Source organism: Hoplias malabaricus, chromosome 5 (genome assembly GCF_029633855.1).
Source record: "Hoplias malabaricus isolate fHopMal1 chromosome 5, fHopMal1.hap1, whole genome shotgun sequence".
In the NCBI taxonomy this organism is placed as follows: domain Eukaryota; kingdom Metazoa; phylum Chordata; class Actinopteri; order Characiformes; family Erythrinidae; genus Hoplias; species Hoplias malabaricus.
The window spans coordinates 46705780-46727096 of record NC_089804.1 but is presented as its reverse complement, the minus strand read 5'-3'; the positions used below and the strand labels follow the sequence as shown (position 1 = coordinate 46727096).

Below are 21317 nucleotides of genomic sequence, written 5' to 3'. Positions count from 1 at the left end.
GACACGGCCCTCATTTTTTTGCAGCTGTGGGGAAGCAGCATTACGTCAGAGGCATAATGGCGGAGGAGGCTGGTTGAGAAGGAGAATTACTCTGTGAAGCGGCTCTGAACCCACAGCTTCCATCGGCCGTAGATTGGTGCCCTCCCCCACCCCCACCACCCTGAAAAAAACATGGCCTGCAATTTCAGCGAAGACAGAGAACTGGACAAGGACGGCGTGAAGGCGGCGGGTAGCTTGTCCGCGGAGAGCCACAAACAACCGTCAATCTCCACCACCGCATCCAAGCAAAATGGCGATCAGACTGGATGCGAAGACGAGCAAATGTCTGAGCAGGACACTGCGGAGCGGCGTAGGAGCGCGCTGTCAGATGCCAGACACGGCGGTGTCTCTCCGTCCGTTCCGGTCAGACACGCCGACGACGCGCCGCAGCGGAGAAACTTCCAAATCCCTCGGAAGATTAAGGAAAGGAAAGGTTGTGTCCCTCTAGTTTACGGGCCGTTTCTCACACTGAAAGGGACTCTGTCCCGTTCTCTTTAGCCTGGGGCTGGAGTTAGCTTCTTTCTCGAGTTTTCCTTTCCAACTTACATGGAGCAGCCGTTAGGTTCTGGCGCCTTAACTTTATCCCGGGGCTCCGGAGGCTTAAGTTAGCTTCTTATTCGAATTGTCTGTTCCACCTTAAAGGGGCGCCCGAATGTAACTGCTGTTGCACCATTTAAGGTGGGACGGAAAAGTCAAATAAGTAACTGGGGAATAAAGTTCAGCTTCGTGTCTGGCTTGCATGCCTGGCTTCCCTGAGGACTCGTGGGCTCTGCTTTAGCAAACAGGGCTCTTTATGTCTCTTCGTATAACTGCAGTGTTGTTATATTTTGCACTCGCGCCATGTAATGATATTTAGCATTCACATGAACCCTTAGCTAGCTCGCTAACAAATACAACGCAAAAAAAATCTCAGCTTGTTACAGCTGTATGTGTTCGGCTCGGTTGGAGTTCATGTGCACCCCACATTAACATATCCGCTCGGAGACTGGTGTTGTATTAAAAGTGCTTGACTGATAGCGGGCTACAACAGTAGCTAGCACTACACTGCTGCCTCCACATGACACATTTGCCACTCCTTATCCACTACTACTAAAGAAATGTGGTTCTGCAGACCACAACATTGCCTGTGTCCCCTACTCCTTTCTTAGATCAGTAACTTCGAAGAGTACTGAAGTCCAGCATGGACACAATAGTGCTCCATTTGAAGCATAGTACCAAGCCATTCCGACTCTTATGCTCAAATAAAAAGCTGAATATCGTTTTGTACCAAGCACAATAAATTATCTCAAGTATGGTCATGGTACCAAGGCCAGTGTTTCAGTTTACACAGTGGTCGTGGTATATGTCAAAAGGTCACGGTAGTAAGTTGTCTGTTTAAGGAAGATGCCATAAGCCTGCTAATATGAAAATGGTGGTGCATTACCAGAGTTTGATTCTTAAGTTCTAACATTAAAGTAGGCACTGTTTTTACTTAATTTATTTCCAAAATTCTGCCTTCTTTAAAGCTGAGATGTGAACAGTCATTCAGAACGGTTTTATGTGTATCAGTGTTTCTTTACAGCAGTGGTTATAGGAACCAGTGGAAGCTGTGTTCACAAGGCAAATACATTGTGATTAAGATAGTGGGATATCTGAAGGCTTAAGAGTTTCTTTAGGGGAAGATCTTCAAACACAACACTCTTCTTTATTAATGCATTGTTAATAATGTATTTTAGGCTAAAATGTTTTCAAAGTATTGTGAAACAATATCGAGCACCAGCAAGCATAGTAAAAGTATTGTGTTAAATACTGCAATGAAATACACAACCGTATTAATGAGGGATTTTTTAGACACATTAAATTCTCCAGATGTCATCTTCCTATTACTGCAGTGAAAAACTGTAACTGTTTGTTTCTGATTTCAGACCAAACTAATTTCCTTTTTACCCCTCATTTTCAGTGGCTGGAAATACTTGTTCTCATGTCTCAGTCTTTATATTTTAGCCATTTGATTATGCAGAATGTTTGATATTCCTTTTATACAGGCAGGAATGAAGTAGGAGATGGAAGATGGGGAGTGTGAGACATTATTACACGAGCAAGTGGATTTTAGTAAAACTGACCTGTGCAAAAAGCTTCATGAGCTAGTTCACTGCTTGTTAACCAGCTCAGACTAGGACTATCACCATAGTAACAGTGATAGAGTTGTGGAAAATGACTTATCTGTCCTGCCTGTTGTCTGTCTAAAGAGCTTTCAAGAAGTTTTTAAAACAGATCTCTTAATACCATGTTTCTTTCTTGATTCTCCAGGCCTCCTCCAGATGTTGTCTCCAGATTCACGAGAGTTTGAGGATATTGTGAAGCTCCTCACATCCTGCTATCTGGATGCTTCGTCTCGAGGAGCTTTCACCTACACCAAAGCATGTCTCATTCACAATGAACTCCTAGAGAAAGAGGTAACTTGAGGCTTTTGACACCTCTTATACTGGTCAGTTATGGATGGAACTAATTTTATGGAGTCCAGACTTAGACTTGAAAACATGTATGTACATAAAATGCATTCATGATAATAGTTTTTGTCTTGGAACATTATCATACTTGCATGCAGGAGTTGTATAAATGGCACTACTGTCACTTCATATTGTTTTAGTTTTAAATGTAATAAATGTATTTTAATATTTTAACATGTGTTGCCAGTAATCAGACATTTCTGCTGTTACAATTTAAGTTGCTGTTAGAAAGATAACACAGAAAATTGAGTTAGGTCATGGTTTCTCAAGCCAAAATATAGTTTTGGCCATGTGCTTTTTGTAGTTAAAGCTCATGAACATGTTTCAGTTGGAGTTACCATGCCTCTTTTGTGCTGGCAGTTTATAGAGAAGAAAAGGGAACTCAAACAGAATGGACGAACTGAGGCTGAACTTGTGGATTCCTACGCCTTTCTGATGCCTGATACAAACAAGGTAAGGCTCATAGCTATATGTTTCTAGACTGATCAATGCTTCTTAAACTGCAAGCCGCCTTGATATTTTAGTCATGTGGTTGTTACATTTGTCAAAGTTATTTGCTCTTTATCTACTATAGACATGCATGTCTGAATCAGGTGTTGTTTAGAGTAGATGAAGCACCAAACAATGCAATTCCTGATTAGAATTCTGGCCAAAATAATATCAAATATGGAAAAATGCATTCAATTATTGTGACTTGTTGCAGACTCACAGGATCTGTGAAAAGGGCCTGTCATCGGGACATGCACGGATTAGCAATTTGGGAAATCCTGTTAAAGGTAAACATTAGTGCTCCCTTACAACACAGGGTAGATCTGTTCATGTAAATTTTAACCATTGTACATTAATGAATTCCTACACTCGCATAAAAACTGTTACTTTGGTGGTGCCCTCAAGGATACATATCCAGTACTTTTAGTTAGGGAAAATAATTGTAACATATTCTGTAATAATTGTAATTTTTGTTGAGTTCATAGACCCAATTTCATCTCTAGGACTCATGTACTTATATTTTACACAGATTTATAGTGCAAGTTTACAAATGTTCACATATCTGTCTGGAGAAGAGAATATAATGTACCATTAGGGAACACAACTGGACTTTAAAACCACTGTTTTACCTTTATAGGTACACATACACTGTTTGGACCTTTAGAGACAAAAATGTATCTGCACCCTAATTTTTTTCTGAAAGTGTACTTTATGCTGAAATAATGCTTTTCACACCTGAAATGCCACCAAAGGAAATCACGTAGAGTGCAGTAAATATTAACCTGACAGAAAGCATAATGTTTGAAAGGAAACTTTTGCTTTTTATTTTCCCCTAAAGAAAACACACCACGGAAGACACCATTATTTTACTATTTGCTATTACATTATATCATGGAAATAATGTAGATTATATGTTTATCGCTGAAAATGGTCACTGAGAAGCAGTATGGTGTATGGATACAGATATAATACTATCATTACTTCCTCATACCTGTCCAGGTTTTTGTGATCAGAAATTCAATCTTTTTTTTTTTTTTTTTCTTGTAGAAATATTATCTCTGGTTCTATGAAAAATATCCTGTAAACCTTCTCTATGTAAATGCAAAACTGAATGCTATGTTGTTGTTTTTTTAATAGCAGCCAGTTGTACTTTTATCTGATAAATCTATCTTGCAGAATATATCTAAGATTTTCCTGTCTATTTTTTAGGGGTTTACCTCTCAAAATACTCAGATTTGTTGCAGATAAATCCATTTGATGCAGGTGCCTCTGGGGACATTATTATATTTAAAGTCATGAAGGTAATATTGCTTTTTTTGGGGGGGGGGCACATACCTTCAGTAACAGTACTGTTCCTTAGTCAGTCTCACATAACTCACTTTTTACTTTATCTGTACAGGGTAGATTAAAGAGCATATTTGAAAATATGCCCAAGAGTAATCTGGAACCGACGCCCAAGTTTGACTGCCATATGCACAAAAATGCCAGCAAAGTGACCTCATTATTATCGTATAGGGCCTTTGAGCTCACGCAGGTATGTGTGCGGGTCCTTCCGATTACTGCATCATATATATTCTGATCTTAGCACTTTTCAGAGAATGTGCATTGCATGTTTTCAGATTATTTATTTATAGTTTACACTTTCATATATAAAATGTTTTAAAGAATTTCTTTATAGGACCTTAAGCTGCATTTTTATATGAAAGGTGCTATGCAAATAAAGATGATGAGATTATTTATAATTATAAATGCTTTGATGTGATTTTGTTACTAAAATGATTTTCTCATTTCTTGTTTGACATTTTTACAGCAATTTTTTTTTGAGTTTGCGTTTGAGGAGCTGCGGTCCCGGCCCAGACATGTGTGTCCATATGCAGTAGTTTCTTTCCAGTACAAAGGCAAAGAGTCAGCCACAGCTGTTCAAAGGTATATGATCTTATAGGGCAAATTAACAGCGCAGTCATACAAGTGTTTGTTTTAATCAAAAAAAGCTGACACCCTTTAAGGCGCACATTGTTAACATGTCCAACATTTTTTCACATGTTGGTATGATTATCATATATTCATATAACATATATGAATATATGTGTGATATAAGTGTTCTATGCCATGGATGAACATTTAGATTTTTTTTAGAGGTTTGTAGTGTACCAAAACATTTAGAGAGTCAGTGTTTATGTCACATACTAAGGATGGGCATTTCAGTCAAATATGATTACAGATTTAATTTTTTTAATGGCTTTATCAATAAATAATTTTAATGAACCAAATGAGTTATAGTGGTTTAATTCACTCCATTTGATCTAACTGTTTATTTTAGCTTCCAGATCCAGTACCAGGTTATATCTTGGCTGTGATCACCTGTTTCTTTTTCTTATGATTTTTGTTGCTGTTTGTCTGATGCGCTGTTAGTTATACACTTTTGAAGTATTTTTTGTAAATTACGTTGAGAAAATAAATCAGGGTGTTATCTTGAGTGCTGCTGAGAAACAGTCAGCGTTATAGTGCCCTGAAAACTGTTTTTAAATATGATTAAATTAAATTAAGAAAAGGAATTGATACTATGTCTATGGTGATACCACTGTCAGTATTGGTCTGGGGAGTATAATTGCAGACAGTCACATTCATCTACAGTCAGTGTTTGCACATTGTATTAATATCATGTCTTTTTAAATTATTTTAGGTTAAGCAGCAATATGTATGAAGGACGTAGAGGTAAGCTATTCTGGGGTTGTTTGGGTATTTCTTTGAAAAAAGTAATGGAAATGTGATTGTATTTATTGAAGTTATTATTCTCAAACTTTCGGTGTTAACCAGAGGGGGCTCTTTTTTTTTTTGGTGTGTGTGTGTATTTGGCAGTACGACGAAGGTACACAGTGTGGAGTGGCCCATTGGTGAGCAGGGGGGAAGAACTCTATCAAGTGTGCATCCGCTCCCCCAGTCTCCCCTTCCTTCCCCTCAAACTGTAAGTGACTTCCTTAATGCCTTTTCTTGTGTAGATTGACCTGAGTGTACACAAAGCTTTCTCTTCACACTGCTGATCTGTAAGATTTTATATATAGACGCTACTTTACACGTTGCATCCTTATTTCATATCTTTGGTGGAGCTTATGTTGCAGAAACAAATATGGTGAATAATTCCTAATGTGTAACTGACTCTTTTATTTGATTTACATTTAGACCTGACAAAATTGACATAAGTATGGCGATGCATCTTGATCAAATGAAGAGGAAAATCCCTTCAACACTTTTATCATGGGACACCTACAGTGGAACACGAGAAGGTAAAATTTCTGCTGTTTTATTGATATTAATAATCAACCCTAAAATGGAAAAGCAGAAAAGAATATGATGATGAAATATTTAAATTGGGTGTTTACATTTTATGCATTTAAATGGTGACTGTTTTTCTGCAACACTTTTGTTCTGGTTCCCTCTCATTATCTGGCATGTCTCTATGGCAGCACTGAAGTGTGGGATGTATGGCAGTCTATTTGAAGTCATGAGTAAGACCAAACAGGGCAACTGCCTGTCTGGGCTGCTCAACAGAATGGAGAAGGAAAAAATGGTAAGAACTGTAATATGTTCTTGATTACTAAAAACTTATATGCCTGTAAACTATTCTTCCTCTCTATAAATATTAAATATGAACTTGGAGCTCTGTTGTATGATTTTTATTTTTTTTTGTATGCTCTCCCCTGCCCCAGGTTCTTGTAAAGCCACTGGTGGAAAGAGGCTTTTTATTTCTCTTGTCTTCATCTCACATGTACAGTTCTAATGGTATGCACACACTATTCATTCACATTGACATCTTATCTTGGCTATTTGATCCTTGCATGCCAATGACGCTCTGTTTGTACTTTACCAAAACATATAGAGAGACGTGGGAGAAATGACAAAGCATTACAGGCACTTTTTGTTTTTCATGAACCAAGAATCACTGCATGGTTCAGTAAGTATTTTTCTTGTTTGCTTTTTTAAAATGATTATTTCTGTTATATACAGGGCTGGACAATATAGCCAGAACTTTATATCTCAATATATTTCTTAATTTTGGTTGATACAATACAATTCTAATTCTTCAAATCCACTGAAAAACTTCCAAGAACAAACAAGAAACATGACATCACCATCGACATGTCAATATTAACATTTTTACATGTTACATGTGACAGATTTTATAAAAAACGTATATTGATATATTGAAAATGTGTTGTTAATGAAACATTTTATATTGCAATATTTATTGATATTGAATTATTATCCAGCCTTAATTATTTACAAATCTATTAAAAATATGTCTTAACCACTTTTTTGCTCTTCTCTTTGCTCTTCAAAGTGTCAAAGCACACTGGCCTACATGAAGACCCTTTTCCTTTAGAACCCAAAGACCCAATCACTGACCACCTAGACACCTTTGTCCCTGCCCTTCACCATGCCTTTTTCAAGCTGCGCTCCAACCCACCCAAAGACCTGGCTGCTGGGGTTAAGAACCAGGTGCTGGACTACCTTGGCCTTCAGGAACAGGGTGTGGGCCGTCCTTTCATCGTGCCTGAATACCGTACAAACCTGGATGAGCGGCCCAACATACACTCTTCACCCAGACCAAAGGGCATGGACTCTGCACTGAACACTTACATACATGCACCTGGAAGTTTTCAGCTTCCAGTGGTGCGGTTGAAACAGGGCCTGGTGGATGGTGGGCAGGATGGTGGAAGCACGTCCCCACCTGTTGGAGGGGTGGAGGAGTACAGCCCTGTGTCAGACTGGGGGGGCCTGGACCATGCCTCCAGCAGTAGCTGGACAGGTCCGTCACCAGCACCAGCTCAGTCAAATGGCAGTGCCCAGAGACCCCGTGTTGGACAGGCAGAGTATGACAAGGACAAGATGGAAAAGCTGCTGAAACTGATTCAGCTGCACAAACGTGCTCTGGGTAAGGATGACAATAGTGGGCAAGACCGTGGTGAAGACTGGGACCCTGCGGGTCTCAAGAGAAAACTGGAGGGTGATGGGCCCACTGGAGTCAGCAAGTACCTGAATACGGGTCTGCTGAGCAATGGTGAGCAAGGGAAAGGTGAGGAAGACTTCGACTTCTCATTATTCATATAATTAGTTGGTCTGTGGCTAGAGATGAATGGATCCACTTTTTTCATACTGTCTCAAAATATTAACATGGCATACAGTATCACTGGGCGGTGGGGGGAGGGGATATGTGATGTCAAAATTTTAAACTGTTCAGCTCAGTGTACACCAACACACATGACAATAAAACTTGTGGCAGAGAGCGAAGTCAAGTTGCTGGCCAGTAGCTTGTGTATTATGGTGTTACTGTGAGACTGCCCTACACTATCAATGGCAGAAGCATCCAGTCTAATGTGCAAAGAGCCAGTGATCTATATTGTATTTTATTTTTTTAATTAGAAATTTCTGTATTTGCAGTGCTATTAAACTGACCAGTTCATAGATACCAAAAATTAAGCAAAGAATATCAAGTCTGAAAAAAATCTGATGAATTTGGGAAGCCTAAAGCACAAGGGGAATTGGGGCTGCAAATTAAGTGGCAAACTGCACAGTGGGGTTTCTGTGTTTGGAAGTACTGAATGACAGTATTATATATGTGTGTGTACACTGCATCATCATTCATTTTATCTTCTCCCGTTCGTGCTTGCAGTTCCTCAGGGCAACAAGTCTCTCTCTCTGTCAACGGTGATGGACAACATGGGCCTGTGTAACACTGAACTTCAGGAGCGTGTTAGCCACAGTGCCTCCCTCCAGGACACACAGGCCCTGCTCAAGTTGTTCCTCAGCGCCTTAAACAGAGTTGCCCAGGGCTCTAGTGCTGCTGCTGCTGCTGTAGCCGCTGCCGCTGCTGCTACCACCCCTGCTTCCTCCATGCAGCCCGTACAACACCAGGACATCGCTGGGACAAAGAAGGTCCTCGAGCCCACAGAGCCCACCACCCAATGTGACCGTGACCTGCACACTAAGCACACAGAGGAAGAGCAGGCCACACAGGACTACCTGGAGGTTTGGCCTTTTGCTGTCCCTTTGCATTCTATTATGCATATATTATACAGATAGGCCAAAACATTAATATGACCTTGTTTCTAGGTTTATTGTCCTATTTTTGTCTGCTCCACTGACCCTACTACCTATATATATATATATATATATATATATATATATATATATATATATATATATATATATATATATATATATATATAAATTTGCCACCCTGAATGGCATATTATAAGTACTATGTCACTGTGTTGAACAGTTTCAAATCTGTCATTTCATGACACATTTATTTCAGATTTTTTTAATTATCTATAATTGTAAAGCAGTCCTTGGGAATGTGAAAGACACATTAGTTGTTATGATTACATTTATAGAATAACGGAGGATGAACAGTCACTGTTATGATGTTTCACATCAAATTCAGTCTGTGTTGAAAAATGCACTGCAAAAACAATTTAATACGAAAATGTGTTGACTGTTTATTACTTAATAGTTCTAAACAGGGCTAGGTAATTCATCGAAAACGTATCAAAATCGACATTCAGATCTTATAATCAACATAATCTTGTCTATATCAATTGTATCAATTATTTTTAACTTTATTATTTTATTTATTTATTTTAAATATTCTGTTATGTCTCCACTGTTTGTTCATGTACTGTCCCTTTAAAACCATGCTACCAAGCTGTAGTCACGTGCTTCTGCCCCCCTTTCTGCCACATGGAAGCAACCTAAACGCAGAGGCCGATCAAGCGACTCGAGCAGCTCATACCAAAGAAAATCAGTGTCTGTGATTTGAATGTGCTGTGTTTTGACTATAGTTAAGAAGACACTGAACAAAAAGAAATCAAATGTAAATGCTGAGAAGATGCTGACCAAAGCACAGTCACACACCAAATATAAACAGTAAGAAAATAAACAATATAAAAAGAGAGGAACAAAATCCCAGCAACATTAGAAAAAATATCCCAGCTTTAATACACCTTAAATACAAAAAAAATAATTAATTATTCATAATCGTGGTAAAATGTACGATTAATCAGGATATTGATTTGTGCTCAAATCGTCCAGCAATAGTTCTAAGGTTTGTTTAGATGTGGTGTGTGCATCTTTTGAAAATTTTGTTTGTAAGGATTAGCAGCAAAAGTTCCTGACATGTCAAATCCTGACACACTGCTTTGCTATATTTTTATAGCTGTTTTTATGTTTTGGTTTGCTCTTTAGGAACAAATGGAATGCAGTATTAGCAGTATGGACCTGTGCAGTCCCTCCTCCAGCATTGAGCAACAGCCTTCCCGTCCAGCTGAAACCCCCAGTCATGACCCCAAGCAGTGGAGAATGGCCCCTAAAGGTATTGCTTACTCCTCATGTGTTGCTTTGTTTTCCTTCTTTTGCATTAAAGCATTAACAGCAGTTCACACACATGTTCTACTGTGTTATTTTTTTTTTGTTTTTTTTTTCCTCTTCCCCCTCTCTTCCCTGTTAATAGTACTGGACTCAGATATACCAGAGCCAGCAGCAGGGAGAATGCTAGACTCTATTCTCGACCAGGAGTTTCAGAACCTCTGCACAGGCATCCGGGAAGTGATGGACAGCCAACAAATATTGTATGTTTCCCAGCCTCCACCAACACGGCAGGGGGGTAGAACCAATAGTTTGGATTCTACGTTCTCTCCGTATGTGTCAAACTATATCTCTCCACCAAGTGTGCAGAACTATGTCAGCACGCTTTGTGAAAAAATGAACCACATAATTCAATCACCTGGTGCTCTTTCAAACGCAACTGCCAGTCCTGCTACTCCCATTGCTGCTGCTCCCCCTGCCCCTGTACCTTCTCCTGTCCTTTCTTCTCCTGCTGCTCCTGCCCCTACACTTACTACTACTTCTTCCCTAAACTCTAAACAACCAGCTCCAAAGTCTAATTCACAAGAGTCATTATTCAAAACAGCACCGCCTGAACCCATACCTCAATGCCCTGCAGGTGTCACTGCCACACTCTCTGTCCCTGCCCCCAAGAAACAGCCCTCTCCCAACAGCAAACTTTGCCTGGGTACAGTAAAAGAGGTGCATCTGCCCACTGCAGGAAAAAAGACTGACCCTCAAGTTCCCAGTTTTGCAGACAGTCCTAAATGCCTTCCTTCAGTAGGGAGCACTGCTCTCTCATCATTACCGGAGCTGCCCCCTGATGTAACCCAGGCAGGTGGAAGTAATGTGATTGGCCAGATTAAGCCAGATGTGTTATGCACTCTAGTGGAGATCATGCAGATGAATGCGGTCAGGTTTTACATCCAGAGAGGGGAACAGGATGAAAACCAACTCTGCACTGAAATTAAGGTAAGATTCTCAGAATAAATGCAGGATTCACATTTTGAATCTAGCAGTTCTGTAATTACATTTTTTTTATAAATGGTTGTTTTCTAAATAAGATTTTCTCACAATTTGTCACAGGGGTATTTGGAGAGCCTTGGCAACATTGAGTGCAACCCTCCAAACTATCTGGAAAACAACTGCCAGCAAAAGTTTATGGTCATCATTAAGAATGAAGATATAGCTTCTCATGTTCACAAGGTATTGTCTTTGTGTCAGGACTCTGATTTGTCTGAACAGTTTATGAGCCACTTATAGTATAGTATAGTTTTTGTTGTTGTTTAAACCTTGGGCAGTCCAACACAATTATTTTTAAGAAACTGAAGCTAGCTAAAACTGAGTGTGGCTTCTGCATTAACAAATAATTTTGTATTTATTTACCTCCCACTTATAAGATTCCAGCTCTCGTGTCACTAAAGAAGTTGTCTACAGTGTACTTTGCTGGAGTGGACAGTCTAGATGATGTGAAAAACCGCACTTATAATGAGCTTTTTGTTTCTGGAGGACTCATTGTGTCAGATGAGCTCATTCTCAACCCTGACTGCATTAGTCTAGGTGAGTACTAGTCACTTGATGTCTGAAGTTGTCAGAGTCTTAAGTGTACAGTTAAGTCTTTAGGGTGTTTTGAAATATGATGGTAAATTCATTAATAGGTGTGTATGCGTGTCCTGCATTATTCTTTAAATATTTCACAGAGACTTTTAAAGAAATAAATAAAAAATTATTAGTACAGTGTTCTCCCAAAACCGAATATGGAGTATACATAAAGGCAATGTGGATTATGTGGTTTTATCTCACATTAAGCATCTATATTTGCTTTGTGGGGCATTGGTTAATAACCAGTTACAGCAGGGAAATAGCTTGAGATGCCACAGTCTTAAATAGAAATATATTTTAAAATATATTGTTTATCTGTTAATAAAACCAAATTAAATGGAACATCTATGGGGAAATGTCGCTCTAAGCTTGATGTCTTTTAAGGAACGATATGTTTGAGGGGAAAATAAGGACTGTTTGTGCATGGCTGAAATGTAACATGCCTGTAAGTTTTGTTCACTATTTGAATTACCAAAGAAACGCATTTGTAACTTGAGTTGTTCAGTTTTGTAGCATTTTCTGTAATGCAGTTAGACATCTCCAAATTTTGGAGACATTTCTATCTTAAGTGATGCAATACAGCAAAAATGAATCAATATTACCCAGTTATGGAGAATGAATAGAGCAATCTTCATTTCAGTTTGTGGTTTTTCAACATTTGGAGTTCTATCCTTTGTCTAAATAAAACCAGATGCTTCTGTAGTGAGCAGAGAGAGAGTTAAATGTGTTATAGTAAAAACAAAAACTGCCTGCTAATTCATCAATATAAAGATGTATATTATTACATGTATCTAAAAGTGTAAAGTGAATATTGCTTTAGTGAAATAGAGTATGTGGTTGAGGAACAACCTCACACTTTATTAGTACTTCTCAGTACAAAACAGAATCTAGACATGTATTCTATATTTTGTTCATTTTCAGAAAGATTCAAATGATTTTTTACTGTTTTGTCTTGTGTCCTTGTGTGAATATTTTGCAGAGACATTGCAAGCCTTTCTTCAATTCCTGGAAGAGCAGAACATGCCATGGAAGTGGAAGGTGCACTGCAAGACTCAGAAAAAGTTGAAAGAGCTCAGCAGGTCAGTTTCTGCTGGAGGTTTATTTTAAAGCATAATCTATAGCTAGAAGTAACTAAAACTCCACCCCCATCCAGTAGTTTAAGCAAAGTTTGTCCAGTATTTATTCATTTTTGTTTAAATATTCCAGGAACAGTTCTTATAGACTCTTCTTCAATGTTCAGTGATCTTGACTTCTCTACAAAGACTTCATAGCTTCTGCAAAAAAATTTCACAACTTTCTGTGAAGCTTTCTCTTTCACAGTTTCACAGCTTTCTGTTAATGTCTAACCTCTGATCTCTGACTGACTTTCCTGTCCTTTCATAGGTTAAACACTGAAGCTCTGGATTTGTTGAACCTGTTGACAATCTATCAGAAGAAACACCTAGTGGAATTCTTGCCTTACCATGAGTGTGATGCTCCATCAAAACAAGCTCCTGATCTAGATTGCCTTGTGAAGTTACAGGCTCAACATTCACAGCTCCGACACATCATTTTCCTCACAGGTATTTACAGGAACAGATGCACTGTAATCCTCTTAAGCTTCTGTCTGCCTGTTTGCTTTTTTTTTTATTTTTACTTTTACATATTAGTTCTGTAAGAGAATTCTGAGGTTGAAGTCTTATAAACCAGGACCCAGGTTTTCAAAAGTATTTTACCGTTAAGAACATCTTTACTACTAGCGTTCAGTGCAATGCTCATTCTACCATTTAGAAATCATATTTGTTCTAAGATTCTTTTAAGATTCCCGGATGGAAAAGTGAACATTAGATAATATTATGTTTATAGGTCAAATAAGCACTTTTAAAACAATTATTTGCTATTTATTTCACATTATTGAATTAGTCATTATAATTGCATTTTATTTTTGACATGTTCCTGTGTTGTATTTACAGATAAGTGTGTTGACATGCCTAAATTCACAAGTAATGGTGTCATCGTTGCTAGTATTTCTGATATCATGAAGAATTTTGAAAGCCTAATAAGCAGTACTAAATCTGAAGTGACTGCTCTACCCATTCTACCAGCTCCAGGTACCTTCATGTAAACTAGAGTGAGGCTATAGGGTCCTCTGATTTATTAAATAATGTTTTTGTTTTCCTTGTGTGAGTGCTTATCTCTCACTGTTGCCTTCTTATTTCTTGCTGTCCCTCCAGTGGAACCTGATGCATGTGTAGATGAAGAGGATATGTCCTTAGATTCTGATGAAGAGGCGTCTTTGACAGTCAATGTCTCTAACCGAGTGGAGGAAGAGAGGACTCTGCTCCCTCCTCCACCCCAGAGCGAGGACTTTCAGCCTCCTCTCCCTGACCTTCCTACTCAGGACCCTCTGTCATCTTACCCTGTAGACTATGATGCTCTGAAGACTGCAATCTCGGAGTACAAAGCATCCAGGCAAAGTAGCACTTCCTCAACTGAAGTAGAAGAGAGTTTGGCCAGTTTTGGGGTGAACCCCCACCAGAGTTACCTGTACCCCAATTCTGTACAGTGGAGTCCATACTCTGGCTCCCCTGGCTACCCTGTTAGCTCAGCTTATTCCTCTCCTGTCTGCTCATCCTCACAAGGGCAGGAGTTGGGCCAGTCCAGCAACATAGGTTTAACCCAGACCGGTACTGCCTCCCTGTCACAACCGGCTGCTTTGCCCCCGCTTAACCCAAGCACTGTCATTCCTACGAACCCTACCACGGTCACTCACGTTAACCCTGTCAACCCCTTACCCCTGATCATATCCCAGTCCTCCAACAGCAGCCTAACAGAGACTGTGTCTGCTCTGGAGCCATCTTCCTGCCCACAGACTATGGCCGATGAAGCAGTGGTACCCCATGCCAGCAGCATCAGTCAGGATGTCCCAAATAAAGCCATGGAGTCCAAAACTTTCATTTCCTCTACTCCCACTTCCTGTTCCTCTCTGCCCAGTTACCCTGAACCTCCCATGTTCCCATCCCTCACACCCATTCCTCCAGTACCTCCACCCATATTTGCCTGGGCAGCTGCACCAGGACTACAGAAAAGCTATCCACCAGGAGTAAGCATGGGACCTTTTGGTCCACTTCCAGCAACTCAGAATGAAGCTGTAGGGATACTGACTGCCCCTAGTACAGCTGATGCCTTTTTGGCAGGAACAGGGGATAATGGGACTCCTTGCATTAAAAAGGAGGGCACGATAGCACTATTGCAGGAAGGGAGTCAGGAGAAGGGCAGCACTCCTGGCAGCCTAACACCTAGCAGCCAGGGCAGCAGGACTCCACTGAACTCTTGCCCAGAGAGCCAGGGTGGTGGTCTGCCTCCTGCATCCAGCGGGGCTGGTGTTGCAACCACCCGAGGACTCCTTCCGCGCCCTGGTCCCATGTGCCGAGGAGGGCCACAGGGGTTTGGCGGTGGCAGCAACACATACAGCCTCCGAGGGCCCGTGCCGGGGCCCATGGACATAATGCACGGAGGCTTCAGAGGGAGAGGACACCCACCAATGTCCATGAGATCAAGACCAGGTCGAGGGCCCATGAGGGGCGGTTCAGTTTGTAATTGGGGGTACCCTCCAGGCAGGGGAGGGGGTGGGGTCCCAGATTATTACACATACCCTTAAATTGCCAAGGGGAGGACTACTGGTGTAGAGAATGTATATATTTACCACAAAGAGCACATTGAACCAAGATGTGGGTAAACAAAGAAAGGAATTCTGGTTTTTGTATCAGTTAGATCAATGATTCGCACAGCAGTTGGTGTTGTGCTGTTGCTCCAAAAGGCTCTTCCTTATTAAGATGTTTGAAACCTTGTTCAGACCACTATATTTATATTGCCAAGAAATGTAATGCCTTTCAATGTTTTTTCTTTTTTGTTTTTTCCCCCCAATTTTCAAAAACGGTTTATGAACAAGGGGCAAAATACAGACTACAGACAATATTTTTTTAAAAAGAAAAAAGTGAATCACTATTCATTTTAGCTGGTTTATGTTTTGTTTCTTTTTTTTTTTTACATTCTTGGTTGTACAAATCTTCTATTAAAACAAGGTTGTATCAAAAATGGAATTGTGTTTGAGTATATTACCTGACATCTGCACTGTATGTGTTTATTTTGTTTGCCTATGTATACTCTCGTTTGAAGGATTGTGTTTTCTGGAAATTTATACTATAGAGCAGCTTCAATATTTGTAGGTATTCGAGGTTGTCTAACCATTAGAGGGCACCATTCTCTCTTGGTTTGGATAGTGAAGTCTGGCCTTGAAATGAATGTGGAAACTTTAAAGAGCCCTAATATTAAGCACTTGGTTACATAATTTTACATATATCAAATTGTTTTACTATTTAATATCAAATGGTTTCCTTTTATAAAACAAGGAAGGACCTGGGTTATGTCTTTTTTTTTTTTTTTTTTTTAATTAATTTATTTTTTTTTAACCAACTTGGTCTATGTGAGAAGACTAGGTCCATTTAACAGTTTATACACACAAAATCAATTAACAAATCAGCTTCAACAGAATACAGATTTTATTATACCATTCAAATGAATTAAACATTGTATTAACTGTAAAAGGAGTGAGGTTCACTATAAGGCATACGTCATAGGAACATGTGTTCATTTTAGGGTTAGGGCAAGTAGTAATTTACATTTTCATTTATAAGCTCAGGCACTGTTGCACTGCTATAATAACTGCTGCTGTCACTTCTGGGAACACTTGAGTTAGTGCTTTTTTCCATTTTTTTTTTTTAAATTATTACTAGTATAATAGGACACAAGGTTTGTTCTCAGATTTCGTTTGGTGTAATCCTCTTTCTGTTTTCTTAAAACGTACCCACTGATGTCATTGTCGTCTCTTTTTTTTTCTAAGACTTTTTTAGGACAGGAACAACATGCAACTTTGGAAGTGTGCTTATTTTTATACTACCTATAATAAGCTCAGTGTCAAATGAAAAGCCCATGTTTGTTGCTGCATATTGTAGTAGTTATAACTGCATTAGTAGTTATAAGCCCCAGTAAACTAGTGTAATATGTAGGTTACGTATTTATATGCTATAGTGCTTGTTTCAAGCTTTTGAGTCCAGCTCACCACCTGTCGCACTATGTGAAATCTGCATTTACTTAAATAAACCCTCCTCCACAGACAGTAGATATGAACGAATCTTTAACACAAGGCAGCAAACGTTACTTTTTCACTCTGGCACAGAAATCTCACAAACTAAATGTTTCTCTTTCACAACTATAATGTATTCATCAAATTATATACCTCATGTGACTGACATCTTAACAAGCCACAATATTTGAACTGCCCCAGTGTTATTTACATACCACTAGCTGAATTTAAAAATGGAGCAAGTGGAAAAAAACATGCCCACCCTCACTTTCCATCTGTCTCTTTCATTTTGTGACATTAGAGAGAGAAAAAGCTTAGAGGATTAATGAAAAGGCTGCAAATTGTCAAAGCACCTGGGTTTATCCCCACAGTAATCTGTTAAAACCTGACCCTGGCTCATGTCCCCTCTCATGTGATGTGGTCCTCTCCACAAATGACTCCCCTCTCTTACACCCAGGGATGTCATGCATAGAGGGGGAGCTTTGATGGGTGTTATATAACTGTGTACAGCTCAGTTTCTGTCATGAGGGTATGTAATATAATGTGATAGAGCCACTGGTTATTTTGGTACCACCAATGTGTATAGTTATATTTTATTTGGACGTTGCCTATCTAGGGACTTCATAACACATGTATGCATTGGATAACATATTTATTAAGCAACACTGGAACAATTATTAACAGCTTTTGTCCAAAACTGCCAAATGACCATTTCAAGACATAATTGACATTGCACTGCCATAGAGCCCTTATACACAAGTGACACCCATTTATAACATTTTAAAAAGTATCATTTCTGAGTAATTGAGCCAAAAATCTGATTCATGGTTAAGAGTACTGTGTGACCTATATGAGATTTCACCACCTTTTGCTGCTCAGTTTTACTCTTCTGGGGTGATTTTAGACTAGAATGTTTCTGTGAAGATTTGACTACATTCAGCCCCATGAACATTACAGGGGTCAGATACTGATGTTGAATGTTTAGTTTTTAATCACAAATGCTATTCCAGCTTATGCCACAGGTACACGATTAAAGTCCAACACTCCAGAGAATGCATTTCCACTGGTCCACTGTCAAGTGCTTTATCCCCCTCTTGCCCACACTTGGCACTGGGCACGGAGGCTTTAGGTTGAGGTCCAGTGTTAAATGGAACTATTTTACCACCTCATGTTAATATTTTGTTCTATGAATCAATGTGGTAATTGCCATTGGTGGTTTACAAGTGTTTGAGTGCTGCTTTATTGTTTTAATTGCTCATGGTTGTGGTAAGAATGCCTGTGTACGTAGACCTTGACTAAAGGGCTACCTTGTGTATTTGTGTTTTCATTGCTTCCTGGAGAAAAGGGCAATGCTATCAAATGCAATCAAAATTGTATGCAGAAATAACACTGCCCCGACTGTATTTTGTTGTAATTCCTGAGCTACACAGAGTCCATGTGTCACTTTTTTCTGCATCAGGGGATTTCTGCAGCTAAATCTGATTACATCTGGTGGTGGCCAGTATGGATTTACTCCCTTTTTTTTTTTTGCTTCTGCACTCTTCCAGTTTGCTGTTATTGCTTTTGGTGCATATTTTCCATTTGTGGTGTAGGAGGGACCTTTCTTCAGCAGTAATGTTTAATCCCTTTCCATAGCATATTCACACAATGAAACAGCAGTTTAATACATATTGCTTGGCATGAATGGTGTTGCACATTGCAGTTGTGCTGTGGCACATTCTCCTGTCTTTACCTACTATAAAACCTGGTTCTGGTTGGAAAATGGGCCGAATTTCCTTCACTAAGGCCACGCCATCTGGAAAATACCAAGCCTTGGAAGACAGACTCTTTTTTCCCCCCCATCCCCCCTGAGAATGTTTTCCTTCAACTGAGGGATTATATGTCAAAAGGTTAAGATTGAAGAGATTGATTTCCCACTCTTGAACACTAACATCTGCTTTACCGCATCGTGTCATAAGTTCCCATGCATGAATAGGAGGCTTGACCAATCTTACAAGACGTGATCTTGACATTCATTATTTGCTCTTCTCACATTTCACTGCTCTGTCCTCAAGGACCCTCAAGCCAGGCTCAAGAGTTTATGTTGACAAGAGCCTAGATACCGTCACGCTTTCTTAATATCACAATGTTAAAAGCAAGTGATCAGAAGGATTATCCTCTGATTATTTTGTTTGCCAGGTATAACCCTTTCTTCACTCCCACACTACCATGTGCCTGTCAAATGCAATATAATTAAAACCATTCAGAGTTTGTAAGAGGATTTTTTGATTCTGAATTTCAGAGCAAGAATTATATGGGAATACACACACCTTGGAGTGATCTGTTTCAAATGAGCAATGTGTCAGAGTTAGAGGATTACATGTGCCTATTAATTTTTATCTGTCCTTTTTGAAAATGTCTTCTTTCATTGTCCTCCATTTATGTTTATTTAAACTCATGCCATACTGTGTCACTGGGATATGAAAATAACTCTACTCAAGTGTATTACAGCCTAATGAGAAACTAATCTAGATACTCCATGAAATGTACAATACAGTCATCCCTCTTTGAAATCCATGACAAAATGGTTCAGTTCACAGTTCACACAGACTAAAAAAAAAGTTGTATGATTTCTGCAGGTACAACTATGTGCTACACGTTTTCATCAAATTCTTTAATTCTGTTCAGTGGTGGTGAGTCCCATTGCAGTGTGGGCTCCTCTGCTGTAAGGGCTGCTGTCAAGTGTCCGTTCTTGTCAGGTATGAGTGGCTCAAGGAAGACCACGTGTCTGTCAGGGTTGGATTTGCTCTTCACCTTCAGCTCAACACTTGGTGGAGCTGCAAATATGGATGCCAGAGTGCAGTGGTCCCCGCCTCCAACACCAGAGATGGTTGGTGAAGGTGGAGGAGGTTTACAACATCCACAGCGACATGGAGTTAGGTAAAGATACATGAGTATAAGGACCAAAGTGATAGCACAGCCGAAAAGGGTGGTATAGCCAGTGCTGAAATGTTCTTCTGATAAATGCTGGGGAACGACGGTCAAGTTTACCTCACGGGATTCATTAATCATCCTGACAGTGTCTACAGCTATGCACTGGTAGATCCCTGAGTCTGTGGTTTGGACAGCCAAGATCTCCAGGCTCCCATCTTGGTTCAGCCGCAAGGTTCCATTCTGGATCAATACTGTCAAATTTTCCTGATGGGGAATGACCCAAGAGTAGGAGAGGACCACACTGCTGAGAGTGCCAGTACAATCCAACCGGACATGTTCACCTTCGTAGACCATTATATCGGCCTTGGGGGAGATCAGAGAGATCATCTTCTCAATGGTGCAGTTCTCAAAGTAGCGAGGGCTGCGTAGGAACCGAATGGATGTGAGGGGTTCTCCGTGTATCCGGCATGAATAGTCATCTTTGAAGTCTCTGATGGCTTCGTAACCCTCTTTGTCCCAGTGCCAGAACATTCGATATAAAGAACAGTCACATGCCAGGCTGTTGTTATAGAGGAACAAGCCTCTTTGAAGGGCCACAGGCAACAGCACAATATCGTCTAGAGGTAGTCGAGACATGCGGTTGGAGGAGAGGTCCAGGGTTACAAGTCTGGGATGGCTGTGTTTGCGGATGGAGAAGAAGGGGAAATCTGTGATCTGGTTTATGCTCAGGTAGATCTTCTGGAGGTTCCTCAGCCCCATCAAAGCATTGCTCTCCACACGCGTGATGCGATTGTTGTAAAGCAACAGTTCCTCCAGCCCCAAAAGATCCTGGAAATGGTGCCTTGCTACCACCTGTAGACGATTGGTCGAGAGGTCCAAATGTCGCAAGGTGCTGGCATTATGGAAAGCTGCAGGACTGAGCAAAGAGATTTGGTTATGGGAAATGCGTAGAACGTTCAGCCTGGACAGTCCATGGAAGCTGCCCGCTGCCAACCAAGTGAGCCGATTATGGCTTAGATCCAGGATGGAAGCGGTGGGTGGAAGCACAGGGGGAAATCTGTCCATACCCATTGAGACGCAGTTCACTATATCCGAGGGGCACAGACACCCTGAAGGACATTTAGCCTCTGAGAAGCTGAGCCACAAAAAGCACAAAACTAACAAAGCTGTTGAGGTCATGCTACTGGTGTGGAACCACAGCACTGTTGCAGAGCCACTGAAATCCGTAAAAACTTCTTTTAAATCCAAAGGTCCCTTAATCCTGCTTTGTCCTAGTT

The 21317-nt window shown here is 40.1% G+C and overlaps 2 protein-coding genes across 2 annotated transcripts; one reads left to right on the top strand and one right to left on the bottom strand.

Annotated features, from left to right (window-relative positions):
• The first annotated feature begins 20 nt into the window (after positions 1–20).
• On the top strand, positions 21–16285 carry tasorb (transcription activation suppressor b). The gene is made up of 23 exons (XM_066671405.1): positions 21–472; positions 2329–2474; positions 2889–2981; positions 3232–3304; positions 4227–4318; positions 4417–4551; positions 4828–4943; positions 5701–5732; positions 5877–5982; positions 6198–6301; positions 6482–6585; positions 6725–6797; positions 6895–6969; positions 7357–8091; positions 8689–9044; positions 10263–10389; positions 10528–11372; positions 11487–11606; positions 11801–11960; positions 12982–13081; positions 13386–13564; positions 13955–14092; positions 14216–16285. The coding sequence occupies exons 1-23, from the start codon at positions 172–174 to the stop codon at positions 15640–15642; spliced, it is 5637 nt and encodes a 1878-aa protein (XP_066527502.1). The 5' UTR covers positions 21–171; the 3' UTR covers positions 15643–16285.
• Positions 16286–19758: 3473 nt separating this feature from the next.
• On the bottom strand, positions 19759–21234 carry LOC136696145 (amphoterin-induced protein 3). Its single transcript, XM_066670292.1, has one exon. The coding sequence runs from the start codon at positions 21217–21219 to the stop codon at positions 19759–19761; it is 1461 nt and encodes a 486-aa protein (XP_066526389.1). The 5' UTR covers positions 21220–21234.
• Between the last annotated feature and the right edge of the window lie 83 nt (positions 21235–21317).

Coding starts and splice junctions, on each gene's coding strand:
- tasorb (XM_066671405.1), top strand. CDS start 172: ATGGCCTGCAATTTCAGCGAAGACAGAGAACTGGACAAGGACGGCGTG. Junction 2,982..3,231: donor TGATGCCTGATACAAACAAG/GTAAGGCTCATA, acceptor GACTTGTTGCAG/ACTCACAGGATCTGTGAAAA. Junction 6,586..6,724: donor GAATGGAGAAGGAAAAAATG/GTAAGAACTGTA, acceptor CCCCTGCCCCAG/GTTCTTGTAAAGCCACTGGT.
- LOC136696145 (XM_066670292.1), bottom strand. CDS start 21,219: ATGACCTCAACAGCTTTGTTAGTTTTGTGCTTTTTGTGGCTCAGCTTC.